The 26,966-nt window shown below is 42.2% G+C and overlaps 2 protein-coding genes across 13 annotated transcripts in view; one reads left to right on the forward strand and one right to left on the reverse strand.

Moving 5' to 3' along the window:
* Positions 1 to 1,338: 1,338 nt before the first annotated feature.
* Positions 1,339 to 11,324, reverse strand: LOC108248315 (dynein intermediate chain 4, axonemal). Of its 2 annotated transcripts, XM_037978060.1 has the most exons (17): positions 11,244 to 11,324; positions 9,954 to 10,089; positions 7,546 to 7,691; positions 7,310 to 7,425; positions 6,895 to 7,054; positions 6,647 to 6,786; positions 6,313 to 6,459; positions 5,387 to 5,566; positions 5,007 to 5,161; positions 4,605 to 4,691; positions 4,354 to 4,508; positions 4,093 to 4,253; positions 3,792 to 3,910; positions 2,529 to 2,627; positions 2,088 to 2,314; positions 1,842 to 1,995; positions 1,339 to 1,616 (listed from the first exon to the last, which is right to left on the reverse strand). In XM_037978060.1, exons 2-17 carry the CDS (start codon positions 10,074 to 10,076, stop codon positions 1,566 to 1,568), a joined length of 2,220 nt encoding a protein of 739 aa, XP_037833988.1. In that variant the 5' UTR covers positions 10,077 to 10,089; positions 11,244 to 11,324; the 3' UTR covers positions 1,339 to 1,565. The 2 variants fall into 2 exon arrangements, with proteins under 2 accessions (XP_037833988.1, XP_037833987.1); XM_037978059.1 differs by lacking the exon at positions 1,339 to 1,616 and having other exon boundaries at positions 1,626 to 1,995.
* A 796-nt stretch (positions 11,325 to 12,120) lies between these two features.
* Positions 12,121 to 26,966, forward strand: part of LOC108248321 (adaptor related protein complex 3 subunit beta 2) — a 51,591-nt gene continuing 36,745 nt past the window's right edge. For 5 of the 11 annotated variants that reach the window (XM_017437035.3, XM_017437031.3, XM_017437034.3 and 2 more), the window contains exon 1: positions 12,122 to 12,398. In XM_017437035.3, coding sequence (XP_017292524.1) covers positions 12,286 to 12,398 — 113 coding nt within the window. In that variant the 5' untranslated portion in view covers positions 12,122 to 12,285. Of the gene's footprint in view, positions 12,399 to 23,283; positions 23,959 to 26,966 lie in introns of those variants that run through there. The other 6 variants (XM_025010793.2, XM_025010794.2, XM_025010796.2 and 3 more) reach the window with 3 other exon arrangements.

Below are 26,966 nucleotides of genomic sequence, written 5' to 3' on the forward strand. Positions count from 1 at the left end.
ACTCGAGTGTTTCAGTGGACTTCTCGAAACGACAAATATTACTTGAAAATTACACCGAAATGTGGGACTAATGAAGCTACATCATATAAGAGTTTCTTTTCTTTTTTTTTGTAACACTTTATCTTACGTAGGTAACATATTTGTCCTTTCAAGATGCTTCTAAAAGTTTTATTTTACATCTTCTGACAGCAATGGCTGCTTTCTTTGAATTTCCAGGCTTGGCACTAAACTAAGATAACAGGCCGTAGCTTAAACAAGATTTTAAAATAATATTTTATCTTTCATTTCAACTTTTAGTAAGAAGGCTGTAGTTTCTGAGATGTAAGCAGCTCTTTTTTTTTCTTGACCTACTTCTGCGTTTTGTTTTGAATACTTTTCGTCTTCCTGTTGCCTGTTTTTGCCCACTTTCCCACACACACAGCTGCTTGTTTGTTTTCCTCCTCGGAATCGTCCTGATTTTCCTCTTTCAGTGAAACCAGTGAGCTTTTTTATTAATTTAGTGACCCTGTTTTTGTGGATTTTAAACTACACAACACTAAAACAGCGTGGGTGGATTAGAGTTTAGATCAAATTTCCATTTGTTTATCACTGTTTTGAATCCTCTTACAGGTTTAATGCACATCGTGGCGTTTTATTTTTGTATAAAACTACATGCTGGAGACATTTCCAGCTGATCTTGGAAGCAGTTTGTCCAAAGCAGAGTGCGAATGAAGGAGGACACTGTCCTCCAGAATAACTGTGTTCGCCGAATCAGTCGGGAAAACCGTTTACTGCTGCAAAACGAAGCCAGAACTCCAAATTAAAACCGAACATAATTATTACTGGTCGCAAAAAAAGACGAAAGGCCGGCTGAAATGTTAGTAAAATATCTTATGAACTATTGAACCAATAATAATGAAACTTTCAGAGAGTAATCACTGGATAAACATCTACAACTGATTACCCTTTGGAGTCAATCCAATTCAAGATGGCTGCCACAGCTAACTGACCTTAGCCTACACCAAAATGGCTCCAACTCAGTCAGTTTTACAGACAATGAGATCAAATTTGACATGGTGGTAGCTGGGAGTCATTCACAACACATACTCTGACAGTGAGAGTATGCATGATGTTATTTTACATGAAACATACAAGACATGAAGTAAGTTTTAAACAAACTAGTTTGGCTTCCAAAACATTAGCTGTAAATAAGAGAGATCTTTAATATTTTTGCTAATTAGTTTACAGTCTTTGAGTTCAGGAGAGCAGCACTTTTTAGACTCAAAGTGATGATTTGAGTCAGACAAACTAAACAAAATCTTGTATAAAATGTACTTGTTGCTTTTTTCCTCACCAGCATTGTATCAGATTTATGTGTCGTATTTGCTCGTGCGTCAGTTTGATAATATAAACGTCTCACACCCCATGAAACAGAAGGAAGAAAAACACCCATTTACTTTATTCTATTCTGTGTTTTCTCTAACAAATATTAAATTCACAGACAAACTCTTCTTTTTGTATTTAAAAAAGTTCATATTTTGCTTGTTTTAAGTGATGCATAGATTGGATTTTTACGGCAGCTTTTTTTACCAACGATGACTGGAAACGGACTGGATGATGTCATCCAGGCTCTCCACCTGAAAGAAAAAGCTGATTATTTCCTCTTTCCGGTCACACATTCTCAAATCTTATTTCAACGTGTTTGAGGGGTCTCGGCAAAGCCACCCCGACAGAACCGAGTGACTGTTTGTACAAAAGGAAACACACCAGCTAAAAATAATAAAAAAAAAAACATAAATCGATTTGTTTTGTGGTTCTGCGTCTGTGTGTTTGCAGGTGTTTTTGTTGCAGAGCGACTTTACCTTCTTTGTGCGTCCAACTCTGAGGTTGGGGAGTTTGTAGACGGTCACCTGGCCCTCAGTGTCCCCCACCAAGACGCTGTCTGAATCTCTGGCAAACAGCAGGGACGTCAGTTCCACATCGGCAGCGGCGTGGTGCACAATGGTTGGAAACATGCTGACGGGACAGGTTTTTTTTTTTTTTTGACTGGCTGGTTTCATATCAGATTGAGACACAGCTCAGAACAGATTATTTTTGAACAGACTCACATGTTCGAATTCAGGTCCCAGACCTCCACCCATTGCTTGTAAATGGCTGCAAACAACGCCGGAGAGTTTGAGGACCACTGGGCGATGTGCACTTCGCTGTAGGCAGATCTGAAGCTCATCGTCGGGGCGGAGACACCTCGCTGCCACAGATGCATGCTCCAGTCTGAGGAGCAGCTCAGGAACACGTCTGGACTGAAAGGTGACCATTCGACGTGATTCACAGGTCCCTGAGAGGGACAAAAATGGGAACAATTAGACCTTTTCTAACCACATCAGGCAATTTTTATTCAACAGAAAAAAAGCTCCAAATCTCTTGATTAAAAACTTGAAAGTCACAACATCTTCTTTGACCTGTCTAAATCATGTATGTTTCTGTCTAGTTTTGAGCTACACATGACGCTGATGACTAGTCCCGCATGTTACAAAGGGAGAAGGACTTACAATGTGATGTTTGTATGTGTTCAGAAATTGCTCGTTGTTGGAAACCGAGCACTCGTGGATGAGGCCATCATATGTACCAACCAGGTAGATCCCGTATTCCTGCAGAAGTCCAACGTGGACATGGTTGAGTTCGTTTAAAATACATTCTTACATGCAGTTTGAGAGCAGCACAGCTGGAGAAACATTACCTAAACCCCTCATGAAAATATTGCCATCTGAAGAAAGGAACAATTTCACAGGTTGACAGGTTGGCTCGTGGATTTACTTATAAGCAACTTATATCCATCTAATGTTTCATAGATGTTTTTTTTAAATATCCCCTTTTTCATTTCTAAGGTTTTACATATCAGGATATAATAAAACAATCTGGTCTTTACCAGGTTCTACAACTGTGTCATTATTTATCACAAAAGAGAAAGCCAAAGCTAAGTCCACCCAAGCTGCTTCCATAGGATTTAAGATGGAAAGTATCAGCCGGGAGGTGCTGATCAATCGTATTGATTACCTGATCATCAGCAGTCTGATCACCTCTATAAAAGCAGGAGTTTTGTCACTTTGCTGCTCTGGAGCAGACAGATGTCCGCTAACACAATGCCGAGGAAAGCAGCCTAAACATGCATGTTTTAGTCCGTGGGAGGAGACAGGAGTACCCGGAGAAAACACAAACTCCACACAGGGAAAAATTCAGACCCAACCCAGGCCTTGAACCCAGGACCGTCTTGCTGTGAAGCAGCAGCGCTAACCACTAAGCCACTGTGGTGCCCGTGGCTGTAAAAGGAAAGAATTGAGGTGCTGCAATGGTCCGGTCAAAGTCCAGACTTCATCCTGAGTTTAAACAGTGAGAGCTGAGCAGCAATGAAATGCCCACAAACTCAATAAAGTAAACATCGCTGGAAAGAAGAGTGGTCCAAAAACCACGTGAGAAACAGATAAAAGCAAACAGAAAATGACTACTGAGAGTTACTGCTACTGAAGGTGGTGTCTTAAGTGTTAAATCGTGGGGTGGACTCAGTTTTTCACTCACAGCTTTTCCATTTTGCCTTCATTTTTGTTTAATAAATAATGACCTGGTGGAATCGGCTGAGGTTTTTTTGTACACTTGATGTTAGATTTGAATAATTTTAGAACTTAGATTATTGTATTATTTCCTGATGGATAAAACCCTAGAACTGAAAGAGGGAGGACTTTATTTTTTTTTTGTCATGCCTGAATGTGAACAAACTTAGCAAGTGCATGTCAGGAGTCATTTTATGACCAACGTACTGTTGGATGGAAGTCGAAACAAAGAGCAGGAATCGCTGGTACCAGAACGTTGCCTTCCACTTTTTTGCCTCCTGCGGCTTTCTTCTTCGCATCATAAATCTTCTTCAGTTTCATCAAGTCTTGGAAAATATGTTTGTTTTTTTGGAGAAAAAGATGATTATAGTCATGGTTATGACAGTGTTTCCGCCTGTCTGTTGTTCATGCAGAGCCAACGATTTTAATGTGTACAATTACAAAGATTTGCTCCTTCAGAAACTCTGATCGCACGCCTCAAAGTGTAGCCTGTGCAGATTCTTATTACCAATACAGTCGAGGCCACTCCCGCCAAGGAACCATTTGGTAATCCTTCCGTCTATTGACACAGACACGAGAACGTCTTGTCTCTCTTTCTCCGACAGTTTCAGCTGGTGTTTAGTCCAGGTGACCTGCATCACCGGATGCAGGTGCTTTCTGGAACCCTCACTACAAAACAAGACGTGGAGCAGAATAGAGCTTTATAGATTCCCACTCCCCCCACCTGAGAGTTTAATAATCCTTCAGAAACAGACAGTGCGGTGCTCACCGGCTGCTGGCGATGAACGCCGTCTCGCCTTCAGTGTTAACACTGTAGATGGATATGGAGCCATCTTTCATCCCCACGGCCAGCTGGCTGGGGTTGTTGGCCGAGAAATCCAGGCTCATCACGTCACTGTGGCAGGAGTAGACGCGTTCAGGCCACTGCAGGGGAAACACGCATTTTACCTCAAGTGCTTCTCTGAAGGCCTTTTGGTCGCGGCCAAACAAAGCAAAGGTTATCGAAATGTTTCCACATACTTTGGGGTTTTTTAGGGACCAGCAACAAATGAGACCTGGGTTGGGATTCTTCGAGTCGTGGGCAATGTAGCCTACAGCCAGGATGTTCTTAAAGGCAGTTCAGTGCACAAGAGGTGGTGTCAGTGAAGAGTAAAACAATCATTCATCAGCATTTAAACAACAAAATGCTCCCTTAATTCCTGCATCCTGTGGTTTACCATTATTACTTTGCACTTGTTTATAGCTTTATGAAAACATAAGAGTCACATCAAAAAAGAATAAAATTCTCTTGTTATGTGAATCACAAACAAAATAATCGACACAGAAGACAGTAAGCAGGTGCATAAAATGTCCCCTCTAGCAGCACGAGCTGCATTGTGGTTTTTTTTTTTTTCCTTTTTTTTTTTTTTTTTTTTTTTTTACCGAGTTCTTTTTGGACCATGCCATGCTGGTTGCTTTGTATCCTTTGGTGAGGTCGCAGACAAATACCCAAAGATGCTTCATTGTCGGAGTTGACAAATGCTCCTCGTCTTCGTCACTTTGTTCGCCAAATCCGGGCTCTGCCGTTCTGTCAGGGTCTTACACAATCGACATCGTTACGCTGACGCTGTGTGACGCAATGTTATTCTTTTTTTTTTTAATACTATTCTGTTTTTATAAAGCATCCAAAATAAAATACCAAAGATAATTAATATATTTTTAATATGGTGTTTTTTGGTCAGCATTGTCTTTAAATAAAGTGCTACGAATTTAGAAACATATTTAATTGCTGTGAGGCCCACAGAGACTGAAGCTAACCGTACCCTCCAGCACGGGCAGGTTTTTATAAGCAGCCAGCTCCGCCAGGAGGACGTTCGTCGCGACGGCCCTCTCCATCACCAGCAAGCTGCTTTTGAATGAGTCTGACATCAGGACGTCCTCCAGGTCCGGCCGAGCTTTGAAACTGTCCTCACACTTTTCCAACAGTGAGCTGACGGTGCTGCCTGGGGAGACGAGAAAGACGAAGAACAGTTTCATCGTAAAACTGCTTTAATGCACCTCAAATAGATGCATGTCAGTGTACGTCATACACTGACATGTACACATGTACACATTTGATTATTCTTTGGGGACTCAAGCAGCCAGGAAGAAGAGAAGATCTGAACCAACTTCTGATCTGTCTGGTTAAAGGATAAATGAAAGCAGACCTCTTAGACTTTGAAATATGACTCCCAGCTATCACCACACAGAATCCGAGCTTAAAAAATTGGCATGGCAGTAGCTGAGAGTTGAGCAAAATGCCATTTTCAACACTTGACAAAAAGGGCTCAAGTGTTTTTAACCTACATGTTACTACTACTAATACCTACTGTCTGACCTAAAGCTTTCAGAATGAATCTTTTATCAAGATTAATACAGACACGTGAAACAGGAAGCCCAGATCAAACCTGAGTGCAGAAAACACAATCAGCCACATCGCACAAAACAAGTTAGTTATTCACTGTCTGAGCACAGAGAAAATCTTATAAATCTACAAACACTGTAACCCATTTAAGATTAGTCTCAAGTCAGTCTCACCAACACTAAAGCACATGGGTGAGGAGAGCAATCTGATCATTGAATCTAAATTGTTTTTAACATAAAAAGTCCTCTGCTGGAACCCTGAGGAGTTTTTTAGTAACAGCATCCAAGCTGGCAGTAACAGTGATAATAAGGCCTGAAAACACCAACGCTGTCATAACGCTGTTACCCGTGTCCCCACTGATGCTCTCCGCCGTTCTGTCTTGTCCCTTCCCGGTGCTCGCAGTCAGATCCTGAATATCAGCTTCATGAGCCTCTGGAGTTTTCTTTTGCTCGCAGTAAGAGTCATGCAAGTCCCAGTTTGTGGCAGTCGCGCCTGCGGGAAGCAGACAACGTCAAGCAATGAACCGTCCAGTAATTACACAGCACCGGACTGGCTGTTTTATCCATAAGGAGGCAGATTTTTAAGGAGTTGCGGAGTGGCAAATATAGTCAAATGTCAGCAGAGCAGGATGATTATTCAGTTTGGGGGCATTACAACAGATGTGACAATTAAATCTTACCCTCGTCAACTACAATGTTCTTGTTGGTCTGGATTTTTTTTACTTTTGGCATCCCGTTCAGCGTCTGCGTGGCTCCATCTACGTACTTGTCATTGTTCGTTCTGTTCCTGCAAAGCTCAGCGTAGAGGACGTTTCTCTCTCTGGAAGAAAAGTCACAGAATTGAAGCACAAAGTGCCCCTCCCGACATCTGTTAATCTAACTCAAATGTCCCCCCAACATCTGAGGAAAACTTGACCTATGCACTCACTGAACTGCGTTTGAATCCTCAGCCTCCTCCGAGACTCCGTGGGTGAGGGATAAATCCAGCAGGGTCAAGGTGTCCCTGTCAGTAATTACTTTCTGAACCACCTCGTCCAACATGTCCTCTGTCAAGTCTTCTTCCACTCGGTTTATTTTCACTGGCACCTCTGACAATTAACCCAACACAAAAAGTAAAACACACATGCCACAAAAAACTTTTTTCTACATACAAGCTTTTCTTTTTTTTTTTTTGCCAAATTATGCTGAGATAAATATTATTTTAGGAAATGACTTTGTTGTCAGTGATTACCAGACTACTATGAAGGAAATGGTCGGTGACTTAATTAGAAACATGAGAAAACAACCTAGATAATAATGTTTTTTTTCTTTTAGTGAATATAGATTTAATAAAGGGTGGTAACTGTAAGGAGCAGGAAGGTTTGGGTTCACGTCCTGCAGAGTGAGACTATCAATTGTCTCCTTCGTCCAGGAGTCCTTTGGAGACAGGCTGGATTGGGAGGTGCTTTCAAGAAAAGAGCTGCAAAACAGTCAAGGAAGAAAACAAGCAAACAATAAAAAAAAACACACAATCAATCTGGCAGAAAGGATTTGGCTGTGCTCCTTTAAACCCTCCACTGATCAGCCGACTACTTCGTACCTGGATGTGAGCAAATCAGCGAAGGACGACGTGGGTTTGGAACGATCCGATCCCTTGCTGGAGAAGATTTCATCCAGGGGCAATACTCCCAGGAATGTGGGACACAGAGGCCGGGGGGTGACGTCTCTGCCCTCAGCGTCCAGCACCTACAGAAGAACGAGTCAAGTCACTGAGACGGGGACCGAGGCTCTTCCATCATCTAAAAGCTTTTTGGACACAGAATATTAGGATCATGTGAGGGCAAACTGTCTGTTTTAACATTTTAAACTCGGTAAAAAGCAAAAACAATTCTAAATGAGCAAAAGAAGCAGTTTTTAATGATTTCATAAGAAAATACCGTGTGTTAATTTCCCTAAGCACCGTACCACTTCATCACTGAAATGACTGATGTTCATGACTATATGCAAAAGGCTCAATCCGCCATTTATTTGCCCCTGAATGAGACAGATTTCCAAGTGATCTCTTAAAATAGTTTGTTTCGATAGTTTTCCAGGCTTTCCAGAGGTCCTTTAAATTTTAAGTCTGGCTGCCATTTATTTATTCATTCATTCATTTGTGTGATATACAGCATGCTGTATATATATTTTTTGAAAAGATCCTTTAATTCCTGAATATGATCATAAATACCATATTTTCCGCACTATAGGGCGCACTGGATTATAAGACGCACTGTCAATGAATGGTCCATTTTCAAACAATTGTCATATATAAAGCGCACCGGACTATAAGGCGCATCGTCGTGCATCTCCCAATTTTTTTTTAATTTCACGCGGACCGCCCTCCATTCAAAATGGACCATTTCAGTCCTCTAGTGGAGCTGGTTCATCTGGATCAGCATTTATATGATCCCTCTATGAGAGATCACAAAGATAATCAAACGGTTCAAAACTCACGGAAGAATACTGCACCGACGTAAGCGTCAAGTATAAACGCCTACAGCGCTCACTCAGGTCTGCTCTGCGCAACTATAACTGAGCCTTAATGCTGCAAGCGGTGCAGCTTTGTAGTTTACCAAAGTCGTACTAAAACATTACGACTTCTTACATATTTAAGACGCTCTAGGTTATAAGGCGCACTGTTGTTTTTTGAGAAAATTGAAAGCTTTTAAGTGCACCTTATAGACCAGAAAATACAGTAAATTACTGATTACTGCCTTTGTGTGTTTGTCTGTCTGTTAGCAAAATATCTCATGAACCACTGGACAAATTCTAATGAAACACCCAGAAAGTGATCAGTGGATGCACATCTGCAGCTGATAAACCTCTGGAGGCGACCTGATTCGAGATGGCCGCCAAAGCTAGTCAACCTTAGCAAACATATAAATAATGCAGTGTTGACGTAGCTGTAGGTGAGAGTATTCCTCCACACAGACTGGGTAATATTAGTTGATTTTAATTTTACGGTCTTAGAAAGAGCCAGGGCACAACACGCTCTACAGCGTCTAATTTACACTGCACCTAAAGGGTGTGACAAATAAACCTAAAGATAATATAATATTTTAGGAGCAACCCAGTGGTTTATTTTAAAGACTGAAAAGCTGGATGAGCTGAAGCGTGATGCATCTCTCAGGCTTCAGGTATTTGTGTTCCTGATTCTTTAAAACGTCACTTTCAGCAGCTGAGATGATTTTTTATTATGGCGCTGTTTTCTTTTGTCCTCAGAGGGAATAAAATGGCTCATTTTTTTTAAGGACAAACTCAAATATTGCAAGGATTGGGGCAATATTGGAAGCAAAATATAAATAAATGATGGGTGCTTCGAGGCTTTAGCATTTCCCATCTTGTTACTCGTTTAATTTGATCTAAATAATGGCGTTTAGGGAGAAATAGTTAAAAAAAATAAGCCACTGTTAGTCCGGGATCACTCCTCAGCGGCAGCTCGTTGTTTCTGCGCATGCGTGAATCAGCAGTTTGTTTACTGAATAAATCCCTAATGGGGACGGGGCGTGTGTGCGTTCATTTTCATGACGCTTGACTCAACATTAGAGCAAATCTGAGAGCACTGACAGCAAATCCCCTGCGAGGAGGAAAGGGTTAGAAAATCCCTCAGGGCAGAGTCAGAGAGTGTTTCGTTCACTGAGTGATACATGGAGTTTATTTGCAGTCACATTCGCTCAGGTGTCAACAATAGTCCCTCCCCGCCCGCACAGTGCACGCCACTGTGTTGTTTAGATTTACGTCATGAGTGAGTCACAGAAGGCAGAAGTTCCACTCCTGCTGAACTCAACTGAACTAAGATTTTTTTTTTCTTATTTTAATTATTATTTTTATTTCTTTCTTATTTTTTTCTCAACTGAACTAAATAAGGAACAAATAAGTGAATAAAGTGATTTGGTTCGGTTCGTTCACTCAAAAAAGATTTGTTCATTTGAACGAATCGTTCACATACGACACAACACTACTGGATACCTGAGCTGCTTTCCTCTGCTGCTCTCTGGCGGTGGAGTCTTTTGGTTTCTCATAGCTCTTAAACCCGAGCTTGTGTTTCAGTCTCTGGGTGACTTTAGGGCCTACTGATCCCGAGCTGCTCATGGCTGAAGAAGATCTAGGAGGAAAAAGACAAGGAGACAAAATCAGGCTCGACTCGATATCTCAAGCTAACAGCTTGGACGGGCTTCTCTAAGCTGCTCCTCTCGACGTCAAATCAACGTTATTGTTTCATTTGTGTCGTTAAAACAGACTTCTCTTAGTTCAGACTTACGAATCAACATGTAGACGTGTTTTCCACTTAAAAAATAGTTCACAGTTTGGTGCTTTTCTTATATTTTATGAGCTGTTTTTTTTAAGCTAAAGCTCAAATTAGCATCAATAAAACGCTCATGCTACGATGTTCCGGAGATACCAAATTTTGGGAAAACAGGGATTGTTCCCCTCAATGAATCATTTGAGGAAACCATACTTTTAAGCAGTCTAACAGACAGAAAGAAAATACACTATTTATTTAGGCAAAATTATACTTTCACGCCTCTCAAAAAATATGACCCTCTCATCATCTCCTGCTTTTCATGTGGGAGAGCCGAGTTCGAATCCCTGCCTCTTCTTACATATCCTTAGACCCTTTAATGTTTTATTTTTCTGCTGCTAGCTTAAAGGATTTACTTCCAGTGAGTAGCTACATTGCAAAAGTTCACTATTGACAAGTGAGCTGTTACGCGTTTAATATATTTCCACTTCTCAGTGAAAGTAAACATTAGGAACAGGACTGCATTTTCATCATCTCGCAACTGAATCTTGTGTGAACTTCCTGCCCTGCTGCTTAGAAACAGTGGCTAACCACGCAAACTGTACAATTATCATATTATTATCTGGAAAAAAAAGATAAGATATGTGTTGCTTAAGTCCGGTCTAATAATTAAAGCAGAAGAACAGATGCCTCCTGCACGCGCGCACGCACACCAGGAACAGGAGTATTTTAATCTGAGATGTGTAAACTAAAACAGACGGCTCTCTGGTTTTCTAATTTGATTATGTGTAATAACCTTAACACTCTAAATTAACAGAGATAAAAAACTATAAATCTGAAGAAGTGGTGCCTGCAAATATATTCACTTCTTTTGCTTTAAAGCCGTTCAGAAGCCATTTAATTAGTTTGATTATCTAAAAGTTGATATTATTTAAGTGCAGAAAGATTCATAAAACAGACTTAAATCTTTAGAATGAGGAAACCTGCACCCATATCTGATTTACATTCACACTTACATGTTATTCGTCCTGCAGAGTGAACAGATTTAAAAGAATAATGTGGTTACGCTAAACTGAGTTTTTATGTACACGTTTCCATGGCAACACTGACAGCGCATGCGCCGTTCTCCCTGTGGTCATGATGTAAATGTTTCCCTTCGGACTTTATTATCGTCTCTGGATGCCGGTCAGATGTTTAGCGACTTGTTCCTTTATTTCTTCACAGTTTTAAAGTTTTATAAAACAGAGAATACAAGTGTTGTTAGTCACCTGATCGCGTGACCCGGAAGCAGAACCAAGCGCCCTTATAGAATTTGAAAAAAAATGGCGCGGATGGAGAAATAATTCAAAAGGTATTAAAAACTTTATGGAAAAATTCGTTCGGGGCGTTTCTGCAACCGGTCTACCTGGCCACAACATGAATTAATGGTTAGTTTTCTTTTCATTTTGCAACAGTATATTTGACTTTATGTAAGTGTCTCCAACAAAATTACTGTGGCCTCCAACAATGGAATGGGATTTTCGGGTTACGTTTCAATGCTTGTCAAGGAAAATGTCATGGTTAAAATGTTTAGGTTATATTCTTTACATGGGACTCTTATTTTGAAATATCCTGTAACGGAAGCTGGGCACGAGTTTATTATTATCGGAACTTGATTACTGCTTTCAGATGTGCGTGCGCCGCTTAACGTATGATTAACGAACGGTTAACCAGACGTGGTGGTTAAAAAACCCCGTCTACTGTTTATTTATAACCCAGAATGCACAACAATGGTCAAGTAATATTTTTTTATCCATATCCCAACCCATATAATGTGGGAGCGTAAACGTCATGACGTCGTCCGAGAGTCACGTGGCCACTGCCTCATCACTCCCCCCTTATCGTCCGCCCACCGTCTCCCTCCGCGCCCCGGAGATAACGCCGGTGTCTGTGCTCCTTTAAGAGCCGAGCATCCTGCTGCCTTCGGCGGTCCAAATCTCCGTCGCCGCTCCGCGAGACCGAGAAAAAAACCCCCAAACAAACCAGAAACAAAACAATAAACAACGCGAAGCCACGGAAATGTCCGCCAGCTCTGCTTTTAACGACGACAAGGGGGGCTCGTCCAGCGTCGGGGAGGCTGAATACGCTTACGACCCGGTGAGCGGGAAGATTTTCTCCTCCGACTACAATCGGTAGGTAGGACCGAGGCAGCCGCCTGCCTCCGCCTGATACGCTTCACTGTAATGTCGAGGTTTCAGCGGCTTATGGGAGGGGGGAGGTGCAGGTTTTTTTATGTTTTAAACGTATAGGAGTGTGTTTTTAATGTCACTGCACGAATCGAAACAATAGACCGAAGTTTGCCAGCTCCGAGGCCCTTTAAGTCGGAGCTCCGCGGCCGTGAACCGGACCGTGATTTGGCCGCTCTCTCTCTCTCTTTCTCACGGGGTCTCGTTGCTGGCGTCCAACCCCCACCCCTCCCCGCGTCCCCGCTCAGATTAGCCTGAAGCAGGGGTGTCTGAAGGTTAAAACTGATCCAACAGGGATGCGAAGCGCCTGTTATTGAAGACACGAGGCCTTTTCAGCACCACCCCTGCTGGACAGCGGCAGCAGCTCCCAGACGACTCTGTTCAGGCCAAAACAAACCCTCTGTGTGTTTGAAATGCTTGTTTTGAACCACACAGGGTGGATTTTAATAGTCTGAAGAAACACCTGTGTAGACCTGTCTGGGCTGCAAAAACACTGACGAGAAGCTAGTAGAAGCAGGGGGGTGAAAACAGATTAAAACTCTCACCGAAGGAGGCTATTTGAAGCAGAGCTCGGCTGAAGATGGTCATTTCCTCTGATCAGCTGAGACCAGAGTTTAAGCGCCTTTGCGTGAGCCATCGAACGGGATGTGGCCACAGCAGGAGACGCAAAGGAACAAGAGTTCGAGTTGAGCCAAAGCGCACCGGTCCATGTGGTTGGGATGGTGAGCTGCTGCAGAGGCTGGCCAGATTGAGCCGATCGCACAGCCGAACACTTAGTTCCCACTCGCTGAACTGCTGCTGTCACATAATGAGCAGACACTCAGCAGCTGGCACCTCTGATCAAAGGGAAGATGGCCTTATTAAATCACTTACATCTGTTTGAACTGTCCTCCTGTCTGCTGCACACAGCGTTTTTTTCGTCTGGGCGTTTGAGGCCGAACGAATGAGACAAAAACACATTTTGGTGTTCAAGCTGCAGCCTCGATATCTTCAGCTGCTCCTGTTAATGGCAGCGTTTAGTGGAACGCGGTGTAAAAGAATATGTTGTGAAAGAACTGGGACTGCAGGAGGACTTGGAGAGCCCGAGTGTGGCCACTATCCAGGTTTCCTGGAGCTGATGTCGAGTTCCCATCCTGTTATTAAACCTGACTGATCAGCACAAGTGAGACTTAGTTGTTTTCTTTACAACCACTCAGCCTGCTGATATGATGGATGCAGTACTTTCTGTTTTGTATTATGTGAGCTTTTACTTCCAGCTAAAGGAGGTTTTTCAGTTTCTCTGCATCTGGGACTTTCAGTTGACTAGATTTTTATAGTCTTTTCAGCCATACGCCTCACGGGAACAGAAAATACTCACAGCAACGCTAATGTCTTCAGATTCCCAGTATGCAAGGTGCAAAAATGGAGTGAAATGTACTCCCCGGTGTTTAAAAGTCTAATGGTTTGGGCAAAGACGTTGTTACAGTGTGGCAGTGAAGGTCCGGATGCTTCGGTACCTCTTTCCAGGTGGCAGTAGGCTGAATATTTTTATTTATTTCCGGGTTTTGTGGAGTCTTCTGTAATGCATTGATTGTGATAGAGATCTGCAGTGAGCAGGAGAGAGACTTCAGTAATCGTATGGCTGTGGTGTGTTGTGATCTGAAATGATGCACTTTCCAGACACCGAGGCATATGATCAGAACACCGTGAGCCAAATGTGTCAGCAAAACATCCAAAGAAAGAAGAGATAAAAGAACAGACCAGATAAGTGAGCAAGATGTAAGAAGGAATGTGAGACCCAAACAGAAGAAAACAAGGTTCAGGTGAACTAAAGAGGTAATAATGGACTGTGTTTGGATAGGAGCAGATGCTGGGAGTTTAGGTCATTTTCAATCCAATTAAACTTTAAAAAATGTCTTCCTGAAGAAAACCAGTCACGCTATAAGGTCACACGTCAGGTAAACAAATGAGGGTAGTAGCAGTTCTCATCTTAACAAAAAAATACACTTTTGACACCTTTTCTTTCTTTATCTACCAGCTGATAACAAAGTCAGTTTACAAGATCAGAAGGTATTTTGTGCAAGAATGCAAGTTTTCTTTTCAGAAATTCTAAATATTTATGTTGGAAATGGAAAAAAAAAGTTTTTGATGAAGGTGACGCAGTTCCATTAGACACAACTGATCTGTCAGCTGCTGAATGAAACGAGCTGGAAGAACAGAACGTGGAGTACAAACTTTATTGATTTATTCATAATAAAGTATTTTCTTTCAAACCCCTTAATTCAAGCAGTCAGAAAAGCAAGATCAGGGTGAAATAAATATTATTAGTGTGGGTTTTTTATTTATTTTATTTATTTATTTCCAGCATAAAAACCAATTAATGAAGATCAGCTAACGATGCTGACTGGGTATTTTCCGTGCTTTTACCTGAAACACGTTAAGACATGACCCAAGTTATTATCTGTTATACTTGAGTTTTGTCCCGTCGGGTTTGTATAAAAGTTTAGCTTGATAATACAAATATGACAGCTTTTTGTGTTCATTTGAGGAAAACCTCTCCGCAAAGCAGTTGCTTGAAATGGCTGCAGAGACCAGTCTGTTGAAGCTGCCTCTGATCGTTCACAAATCACGATGTGGGCCGGCCGTGTCCCGTGCAGAAATTGAGCGAGCATCGTGGCGAATGTCTCCCTTATGTCGTTTAAAAAAACCAAACTCAGCTTAGTGATCCTCTTTGTAGTTAAGCAACTAAATGGAAAGCTGCTGTGCATCATCACCAGTCTTCTCTGAATCTGTTTTTTGTTGTGTAGGCTTTTAAATCCTGCACAGACCAGATCAGTGATAGAGTCCTGAGCTAGTTGTTTCCACAGTCTGGGTGCAGAGACCTGAAAGGCTCGGTCAGCCCTAAGGGACAAACAGTAAAGATGTATTAGTTGATCTTAAGGTCCTCTCATACTCAAGGAAAGCTACTAGATCGGCCAAGACCGTTAAGAGTTTTAAAAGTGAAGAATAAAAGTTTAAAATCAATTCTAAAAAGGACTGGAAGCCAGTGGAGAGAAAATAAAACGAGGGGTGATGTGATGTGCTCACGTCTGGGAGTGTTGGTTAAGAGTCGGGCCGCAGTGTTTTGTACAAGCTGAAGGCGTCTGATGATGACAGAGCACTGCAGTAGTCAAGCCTGGAGCTGATGAAAGCATGAATGGCCTTTTCCAGGTCAGGACGATTTTAAAAAGGTTTAACCTCGGTTAAAAGACATAACTGGTGAAAGCTGGCCTCAACTACAGGTATATGTTTATCAAAGTTCAAATCTTTGTCAAAAATTACACCCAAGTTTTTAACTGTGGGTCTGAACTTGGACGTCAGAGAAGCAACAAAAAGATACACACACGTTGACCGTTACGGCTCTGTTACTACCTCGCTTGGTTGGCTTCAACTCGCCTCGGTACGTTCAGAAATCGGCCTGAAGGCGTCTCAGTCCCTGCTTGAAGGTTTTTTTTTGTGAAAGTCCCTCCAGTTTTTCTAATTTCAGCTGGAAAAAGTCTGTAGCTCTTTATTTGCTCCAATATGATGAAAGTACAGTATAACATGAAACACCCTGGTTCCAGTTTGAGCTTTTCTAATGAATTTATGGATTATTAAAAAGTAATCTTTAAATCCAAACCACAGATTCTTCACCTAAATACACAATATTCAGTGTAGTATGAGGTAAAACAACTACAACATTTAAACTGTTAAAGATTTGTAATATTTTCTGTGTTGTGAGGCTTTCGATGGTGTTATTTACCACACGACTGCATAAATTAGCTAATAAAATCAGAGCCGAGGATTTGAAGAGTTAAATAAAGATGTCCTGTGAAAGAGGAGCTATCGGATGGTTTATGAATCGCAAACAAGCTGAACAAGTCTTTTAAACACCGTTTTACTGATTGAACATAGTTTATTATTTAATATAGAATGTCTAAAACAATCTAAATCAATGCTTGGCTTCATATTTTTTAGATTATATTCTGTTTTTTATTGAAGTTATGTTGGGATCAGTGATGTGAGACAATATTATCAGGTTTGTTTATAGTGTTATTTTACCACTATGGTAAATGGTTAATGGTATCATGAATTATTGGTCATTAGATTTTATTTTGTGGAATAGTTGTTAGCTTTAATCTTTATCCTCTTGTGAAATTCAGTCTTCGACAGGAGTTAGATGCGTCTCCTGATGCTGTACAGCGTTGTGTTGCAACATTTGTTTTATTGTTGTTTTCGCCCCTCATATCATCACATCCCAGCTTAGAAACAAGTGAAAGCAGTCAGTGAGGAGCAGGAACATCCCTTCAGTGAGAAATACTCTTCGTTTACTGTAAGATACCACTAGAGGGAGCTCACTGTATGGATGCCAGTTTTTGTTTTGTTTTGTTTTGTTTTTATCCACATTCAGCTCTCATTAACAGTCCTCGGTGTGGGCTGGGCGTTGTTGATCTAGAGATCTGCGTTTGCGGACGTTGACGTCGGCTCTCTGAAGGTGGTTTAGCCAGTTTGTCTGTAAACATGATGGTGAGAAACGCTGAGGTGAACCTAACAGCTGTCTTCTGTGAAATGTTGTTTTAGTCCTTAAACTGAGTTTCTGTCTGTGTTACTTCCAGCTTCCCTCCTGGAGAGAAAGCTTTTTTTTTTTTTCCTGGTGTTCCAGCAGGGATCAGCTTCTTTATGTTGGGAAAGTCTAACACAGCAGTCCTGGGTTCGACTCTTGATCTGTAGTCCTTTTTTGCGCATCGTCTCTGTCAATATTTAAATGTCACTAGCAGCCAAAAACAGAAGTGTGCTCACCGGTCTACAGCATTAAAACGATGCTATGTTTAACAGGGCTGTTGTTTAAATTCAGACATGTTCTTGGTATTTTAAAAACAAAATCCTTTCTGGCTTGTACTATCTACATGTGATGATCTCACCACAGTAAAGGCTGTTCACATTACTATTTTATTTTACAATGTGTTACTTTAATTTTGATGATGCTACAGCAGGCTGTATAACAGAAATAAACAAGCACATTGACAATCCACAATCCACAACAGCCTTGGTCAAAAGCCCTTTTCACACATCGGTTTTGTCTTATTAGTTGAGAAAAGGCATCAGTGTGAATCCGTAGAGTTTGTTTGAGCTGTTTCTTGTAGCACAGGCTGTTTGGTTTCTCCAATATAGAGGTCTGAACATTCATCGCTGCACTGAACTGCAGACACCACGCCCTCAGTTTGTGTTCTCAGGATGGACCAGCCTCTGTCTGAGAGTCCTGTTGGGTTTAAAATGCACTGAGGTGTTGTGTCTGGAAAAAATCCTTCTGAGTTTCTCAGATAATCCAGATGAAAATATGTTTGAGTCTGTTCTATAGAAGCTGGTTCACCCACGGGATAAAACACCCAAACATTGTGATGTAGACATTTCAGTGCAGCAAGGAACATTCTCTACTTAGGGGAAACTAAACAACCTCTTCATGGACGCATGACGCAGTACTCTTAGGGTCAAGACTCAGCCGTCCACCTGCAGCTTAAGGATAGGGGACATTCATTAGTCTTCATATTTTGGACAGAGAAGACAGATAGAAGGGGGTGAAGGAGTCCATCCGTATTAATTAAGAAATAGAGAAGAAGGATTCCTGTTTCCCTTTCCCAGACTTAAGGTGGTATCTCACTGGGCTGCGACTGCTGGGAGACTACTTGTGGGAAAATTGCGAGAAAATATGTGAATTTTCCGTTGCAGTCTCACTGAATCCTGAGTGTTTGAGACCGATGAGCCATGTGAGCGTGTTTTTGAAAATCAGGGCCTGTTTTAGTGTACACGGCTTTCAAAACTGCATTCTTGGTCACGCACATGATTTTGTTGCCCACCTCGGTTAACTCTGTACCCACCAGCCGCCCACACATGCCGTAAGACATTCTGGAGACTCCCTCATGAATAGTGTTAGCGTCCTACTTGCAGCCCTTTACGTAGCCATCACTCATCAGAACCTTAACATAGCAGCTTTGACTCTAATCCCCAGTCAGCTTCACACCTTCATGTAAAGCCGTTTTCCCATTGTCTGTTCACCGTAGTTTGACCCAACTTGGTTCTTCACAGTCTCAATGGTTTTCCATAAAACTGCTGCCTTGATGTGGGTGGGTCGTTGTAGCGTGGCTGCCCTAAACTTAGCACCAATGGGTAAATAAGTGAAATACAAGCACAAAACAGTCACTATTCTCTGCCATGGATTTCAAAACTGGCCTGGCCAAGTCGAGGTAAATGAGAGTCCATTTGGTCAAACTCCGTCTGAATTCTGTCATCAGCCAACAAACACGGAAACATCTGCATCTCCTCACAGTATCACTGTGTTGGTTTAAGTGTCACCACTTTATTAGATAGATATATTTTTTAAAAGTAGATAACAAAACAAATACTGTTGTTGCAAGGTTTTGAAAAAGGCGGGTTTGATTCCACTGAAAGAGACGTTCTCGTGATTGATGTCACTCTCTGGCCAATCTGTGGCCTGAAGTCTGCTGACGTCAAATCGTCCTTTCGACTCGGCTGAGGAGGTTCTAAGAACCGAGCTGAAAGTGGGCCGGACCACCCAATTGAAAGACTCTGAACCCTCGCTGGGTCGACCCAAGTAGGGCCGAGTCGAGCCCAAGCCAAAAGGCCATAACATCGTTCTTGTGGATTAAGAGGCCAATAGAGGCAAGGTCAAGTGAGTTCAGCTGACACAAATTGAACAACTTTCTAAAGTTATGAAAGTTGGAACTCTTCACTTTTATATTTGAGCTGAGAAACCTCTTTGGGTGAGACATAAAAACAAACCCCAGAATCTCAGGATTGGCCGTGTCCTGGATGACTGAGAACAACACATATACTGGCAGGTAATACAGGCGTCTCACTTCGACGCCATGTGTGCAATGACCGAGGTGTAACTCAGGCCACAAGTTGATTCACCGCTGAAATGCCTCTGAGACAGCAAGTGTGAAGTGAAAGGTGGCAAATACAGCACACTGCTCTAACCTGCTGTCAGTACACTGATCCATGTGTGTGAGCACACAACAACATAAGGCTTGGCGTAAATGAAATACCAAAACAAAACCAGAGCCGACTTCACCAGGACAACCTTTTAATTAACTGGTGACATTAAATTTACACTCCTTTTAAAACACGTAAATTGTCTTTGTAAATCCACGGTGAATTAAATGTTACTCATGCTTTACTTTTTATTTGACAGTCACCTTTTTTTTTTACCTCATTAATCTTATGAAGCCTGTACTGCTGGAACTTAAACTATATATATTTCATATAAGGTAACATTTATAGCAGAGAGGCTGAAGGTGTTTTTGATTTCCCAAGTGTCTCTAATAGGAGTTCAGAAGCAGTAAATCTGAATCAATTTCTGAAATATTGCTAAAAACAAATCAGGTCAGTGCCTATAAAAAAAGTATTCAGCCCCTTTATTGTGACTGTCCTTATTCAGCAGAGGTCCAGCCACTTGGTGCTGGTAGTCTCATAGTTAGTAAAATGGGAATCACCTGAAGGCAGCAGATGTGTCTGAAGTGATTATAATATAAGAACGCTTGTGTCTGGAAGGTCTGTTCTCTGGTTTATTAGTGTTCCTGGCTACCACTAAACCATGAAGACAAAATGAGACTCCAAGCAGCTCAGAGACAAGATTATTGAAAAGTACAAGTCAGGGGATGGATCAATGATTTCTAAGGCCCTAAACATCCCCAGGAGTTCTGTTAAATCTAGCATCAAGAGATGGATGGAATATGGGACAAGTGTAAATCTACCAAGAGCAGGCCATCCTCACAAACTGAGTGAGCGTGAAGAAGGAGGATAGAGACAGAGACCACCAAGATACCTGTGAGCACTCTGAAGGAGGTCTAAGCTTTAGCAGGTCAGATAGGAGAGACTGTACATATAATTACTGTTGTCTGGGTTCTTCACCAGTCTGAGCTTAATGGGAGAGGGGCAAAGAGGAAGACTCTGGTGAAGAAAACTCAGATTATTGACTAGAGTTTGCCAAATGGCATGTGGATAAAAGTTTTACCAAATCGGAACTTTTGCCATCAGACAAGAAATTAACCACATACTTACTACATATCACCACAAACTCAACCTCCCCACTGTAATGCATGGTGGTGGCAGCATCATGCTATGGGGATGCATCGCAACAGCCTGCTCTGGAAGGCTTAAAAAGACAGGATGAAATGAGTGTCGCAAATTATATGAAAACCCCGGAGGACAATCTGATGCTGTCTGCAAAAGAACTACAACATTGGAGAAGATTTATCTTCCAGCAGGACAATGACCCAAAGCATACAGCGAAAACTACACAGAAATGATTTAGAGACGACAAAGTAAATGGTCCGAAGTAGCTGAGTCAAAGCTCAGACCTAAATCCAGTAGAGAATTTGTGTCTTGACTTGAAAAGGGCTGCTCGATCCCTGCACAACCTGACAGTTTGAGCAGTTTTCTAAAGAAGAATGGAGTAAAGTTCCAGTGTCTAAATGTGCAAGACTGATTGAGTTTTATCCACACAGACTCAGTGCTGTGATTGCAGTCAGGTGTTTGTATTAAATACTGTACAGGTGTGAATATTTATGCAGTCACTTATTTTACATTACATATATTTTTATTGAATAGGCATTACCCTGTAGATTTTACTTTGACATTGAAGTTGTTATTTTTTTTGTAATTTTCTGCTGTCAAAAATGCCAATTTATGTTGACTGACGACTCATTCATGACTGAATACTTTTTACAGGCACGGTATGTAGATTTATCAGAAGGTGGCAGTATTTGCTGCAATACAGACAGCTGCCAATAAACAGCAAAAAGAGTAATGAAACAATAACAAACTGCAGAGAGATTCTGTGGAGCTTTTAATTTGTTATTAAAGAGAAAAAAATGTAATAAGTCAGTCAAAAAAAGGGGAATAATGTCCTAATTGTTTGTAAATTATTGACAATTCCAGCACATATCTGCAGTCTCTTTATCATGTAGTCAAGCAGTCAATGGCTGAAAGTTTTCATCAACCTTTTTTAAAGCAAGCAAAATAATGGGAAACAGCTAATTATTTTATGTCCATTTTTAAGGCCTTATGGTAAAATGTGTGGCACTGACTGTCTCTATTAACTACATTATATAAGAACTTAATTATACACATTTCAGTAAGAACAACTATTAAAGGCTTGTCATTCCTTAAAAGAATGCATATCGCCCAATTCATGTCAGAGTTTTAGACTGAGCTCATCTAATGTTGAGAAATGACAAAGCGGGAGCTGCTTTGGTCGGATCCTGAGAATAACGGTATGTGCAATGTCACCCGATTTGTGAGAGCTCGGCGTGTGTGTTGGGGATGACTCTCAGCTACCGCCACACCAAATGTCTGCTCAAGATCTTTAAAACTGGCTGAGTTACAGCCATGGTTGTGTTAGCAAAGGTTGACCACCTGTGGCGGCGGTTGTAGATGTGCACCCAGTGATTAGTTCCTGGGAGTTTCTTTAAAATCAGTCGAGTGGTTCATGAGATGATTTGCTAACGGACGACCAACAAACACACACGTGTTATTGTCTTTTGGCGACAGACAATAAAACAAACACTCTTTCTTTTTGCCATGATCATGCTAGTTTGTGAATTTGATCCTTTAAACAGAATAACTTTGCTGCTTCTTGTCATTTAGCCGTAGTGCTAACCCGAGCCAACAGATGCTGAACGTCATGGAGTCTTCTGAAGGATATTAATCGTCTCATCCACTTCTGGAAACTCGGTGTAGCGGACGGGCGGGATTTCGCTCAGAACCCGGCAGGAGATGGGTACTAATCATCCAACTTTTGGACGTGCGAGTGTTTGTTTATTCATGAGAGTCTCTGTTGGAGTAGATTCCCTTTTGCCCGACCCTCCTTCGTGCGGAGCACATGATACCTCTGCACTGCAGCCAAAACGGAGCACCAAACAGGCTGAAAATCAGAGCTGGCAGTGGAAGTGCGCTGCCAGAATAAAAAGCCAAACGCGGTGTGTTCACGCCGGCTGATCAGGAGCGCATACTTTAAAATGAAACTCACAGGATTAGAGCCTGCGGTTTGTCAAGCCATCGCAGTTCATTTCCAAGGCAACAGCAGGGGAAGATGATTTTAGTTTTAAATCCGAGACTGAATTTGTTTTCTACAGCAATTTTAAACCTGTCAGTGTGATTCGCTGCAAATGCGACAGAGCCCCTGGGTGTATCTGTTGTTGATATCATGGGCTAAAAATATTAAATTAAATAAAAAATCACAGTAGTGTTTAGCAAATGTCAACAAACGCCAGCTGATCCGTTACAGATCACAGACAGAGCATATGTGAAATATGCTTGAAGGCAGTTATTTTGGGTCGGGCCAGGAGGAAAATGAGTGGGAAGGAGAGGAAGAGAGAGAGAGACGTCCTGATCACGACATCGCCAAGAAAGCTGAGTCATGTAAGACAAGAAAACAGAGGGACCTGACAGACTGATAGAAACAGATGAAACGGGCCCATATCCAAAGAAAAACGAGGAGCATTTAGGTGTCTGTCACGTAACAGTAGAGCAAAACAGATGAGGGAGGGGGAGTTCACATGAATGGAGGACGGGGAGGCAGATTTTTAGTCATTTGTGTTGACAGTCAGAACAAAGGTGACGAGCAGTCGAGGGAGGCGGGGTGGGGGTGATGGTGTGGCAGGGAAAGAAAAAAAAAAAAAAAGGGAGAGGCAGTGGCTTGATATATATGCATGGAGAGGCTGGTGCAGAAACAGGAAGCACACGAGCAGAGGGAGGAGCCGCTGGAGGAGAGGCGTCATGGCAAATAAAACTGCCCGCCCCTCCCAGCTGAGCATCCATTTACTGAGCAGCTAACGCCTGCTGCTTCACTGGATGTGCTCACGCTCAGCAGCGGCGGAGAGGAAAAAAGGCATAAAGTGTTTCGGAGTGCCGCTGGATTCGGATCAGAGCACCCTGGCAACGGAGTACCATCAACCTCCACACAAACGGAGCACGTATGAAGAGGATTTCGGTGCCGGTCTTGGGAGAAATGTCCACACTGGATGTATTTAACCCCAGAGGAAGAGACGATTTATAACAAAAGAAGCCGATGCTGCCTTTTGTTGTGTGAAAACGTTCTGGGGGAGCTTCAAGGGAATTTGGACTGATCGCCAGCAACGAACCGCTGAAGGAACCTGCAGCCTTACCCACCCACGTGGTTCAGACTGAAAGTTTGAAAGATGACCGCCATGCAGAAGCTGCTGCAGCTGCCGGTGAACGCGGTGAACATCGTGAAGACGGTGCAGAGTCAGGTCCAGGGCCAGGAGGAGGACAAGAGCCCCGTGCTGAGCCCCGACAGTGGGCAGCAGACGTGGTACAACGCCCTCCAGCCCGATGAGCTGCGCCACCTCCGATCCGGAGGGTCAGGTGGTGGTGGTGGTGGTGGAGGAGGAGGCGGAGACCAAGACGAGCGAGCCGCTCTGGAGGAAGGAGGCGGAGGTGGTGGCAGCTTTCAAACTCAGCCGCTGCGGTAGGATAATCCCGACCTGCTCGAGCCCTGTGGCGTTCTGTTTGAGCTGTTCGGAGGATGTGGAGTTTACAAGTTTGATGTGTTTGTCAGCTCGACTGAGTGATTGATGGTGCTTCAAAGGTTTTATTTGTCAGACTTTTCTCAACCTACCGCCACTTGGTAACCCCAGTATTTCTCAAGCGTTGATATAGAACCCCAATATAAACTCCAAACTGGATGGGCAGTTCACCGTCTTTCATAAAAAAAAATATATATATAATAAAGACAAGAAGTCAGCATCAAACGGCACAAGTAGAGCAACAAAACCAGACAGAGAAGTGTCTTCAGGGCAGCTTGTCACATTTCACAGTGAAGAAGATGATAAAGGAGGCAGAAGACAGGCAGGTATGGAGACCAGGAGCAGGTTTGTTAAAGATAAATAAAATCTCGCAGAAACAGGTGGGGCCGAACTAGTGGAAATCAAAATAAACAAAATGGCAGACAGACAAGAAACCAACAAGGATCTGGCAAAGAACAAGGGAAACCAGGCTGAAAATGTACATGGGGAAAACGAACAGTACAACAAACATTAATGTTAAATCTACAAATGTAAACTAGGTGGGAGTGTAGACTTATTTCACTGATAGATCAACCGTCCCCATGTTGTCTCGTCGTTGGGAGTTGAAGCTAGCAGGAGCCCGTTTACGGGAGCTGCCATGGTGTATTATTGGGACCAGCAGCTGCACATCCTGCCTACTCCCAGGGTGTCACATGAGCTTTCTTTTAAGCATTAAATATCAAAGTACAGCTAAATGTATTAGAAAAGGGAATATTTAAACAGTTAACACCTGAAAAAAAAAAACAACCATTATCTGGTGTGTGTTTTTAGTTTTTACCAAGTCTCGCTTCACTTAAAACCTGTACTGTAACCAGGAAGCTGGTCCCAATCTGGCTTCAGCTTCCGGGTTTTGCTCCGAGGTCTACCTGTACTGCCAGTCTTTGGGTGTGACAGGGCGAGAGAGAAAAGGAGCAGGAACTATCAAAATGAAACGGGAAATAAGCTGCGATGACGGAAACTAGGTCAGAAACGACAACCGTAGAACTTGACCGCAAAACAAAATAAACAAGAACTACACAAAGCTCTATGATACAGCTACTAAAACCTATATATGCTGACAGTTTTTGCCAATTTTATTCAACAGATCTGGGCTGTATAGTGACAGAAAATGTAGATAATCCTTATTTTGGAGGAGCTTGGAAAACAAAAAACAGTAATTAGCTACAAGTTGTTGTTTTTATTTCTTCCCATGAACCTAAAAGTTTTATCTCAAGTCAAGAAAACATCAGGGATCACTTCTTAAAATTCATGGACATTATTATGCAACATGTGAGACTTTGAGAGGAAACAGTGAACGAGAAAATATAAAAAATCAGACGATGCCTGGCTGCTCAGAAAGTGACTGTGTTCAGTAAAGAGATCAGAGTAACGTGGAAAGGAGGGAAAAAGTTGTACAAATGCTGTCTTGGAAGCTTAGAAACACTGCAATAAAAAAATGTATATTTACAAAGATTCAGAAAGATTAGATGTTTTAGACTGCAGGCATCTGTAATAAAAAAGAATTAGTTCTTAAAATAAAATGGGTTTGCCTCAAAAGATGTGCGTTAAAACGTTTGGGCCTTATGTGTTTAAGCTTCAGAGGCTTTCTGCTCGTACCGGATGAAAACTGTCCTCATAGTCCTCATTTAAGGAGCTCGCCTGTGATTGTGAACGTGGAGAAACGAGACTCTATTCTGTTCAGAAAGTCGCTTTATTTACTGTAAATCGTCTGCCTCTGACGACCAACCGAAGCCCTTCGGTCTGTCACTAGGAGCTGATTCACATCAGTGCGTTTCTCTGTCATCTCTGCTTCTGACGCCACGTCCTCAGCCACGTCATTAAACACCGGTTTGGTCTCGAAGGTGCTCTCCAGCCGTGGCGTCCTGCTGGCCCTTTTTTTTTTTTTTTGGCTTTCGGAGGCAGGTAACCTGACCGGCTGCGTGCTCCGTCGGGCCGCGGCGTGGTGAATAATTCACAGCTGTTGTAAATTCAGCCGTTGTTCCGCAGGACGAGACGAAACCCTGGGAAACGAGAGAACTGAACGGTGGTGTAGAGTTTCTCGGGGCCCCCTCCGGCATCAGGTTCAGCTTTCCTGTGGTTTTATTTAAGAAGAAATGATTCCCAGAAGTGACACACTGTCTATAAAATACATCCCAGCTGTGTCGAAGCACCTGAAGGGCTGTCACCTCTCCTCCTGAGTGTGTTTGATCATTTTATCAACGCATGCTGTATGTTCCCCACCACTGAAAATGGAGCATGTTTAACTTGAACGTGAATGATTGACAGGCTGTCTGTCCAGCCTCCGTAAACCAGAACTACCATTTGTTTCCAGTTCGGGTTTTATTTAGACCTTCCTAAAGCTTGTTTGGCATCAGAAGCCACGTGAATTCCTGTCACATATCACACGCTGTAAATAAATGAAATGTTAAAGAGCCGACTGACTTTTGAAATGAGCTTTTCATTTCCTTCGTCCCGATGAAGTGACTTCCTGCTCTCCAGAACGACTGATAACATCCAGAGAATGCGAAAGCTTTGCGCCCAGCTGTAAATTTTCAATATAAGGAATGAATCTGTCTTTAATGAGACCCCGTCTCCTCTGAAAGTGACTTCAACAGGCGATGTTTTCACTCATGTCAGTAAATATTTCAGTTAATGAGTGTGTGGACTGAACCTACTTTTGGGGATCCCTGTGAATGAATATTAATTACTTTGAAAGTTTTATTCATCACCATCATCTGTCAGTTGTATAGGCATTAATGTAAACTCCTTAACCACCCAGGATAAACTAAAATCATTAACTTTATGGTGCCGACATCAGGTTCAATAGTAGCTACACACCCGAGATGAGTATCAGTTTATTATCTGTCTAAAATACAATCCAAAATCAAATTTTCTGCAATTTGATGCAGTTTTCTGTAAAGCCGATCTAAAA

Source organism: Kryptolebias marmoratus, linkage group LG11 (assembly GCF_001649575.2).
Source record: "Kryptolebias marmoratus isolate JLee-2015 linkage group LG11, ASM164957v2, whole genome shotgun sequence".
Classification (NCBI taxonomy): domain Eukaryota; kingdom Metazoa; phylum Chordata; class Actinopteri; order Cyprinodontiformes; family Rivulidae; genus Kryptolebias; species Kryptolebias marmoratus.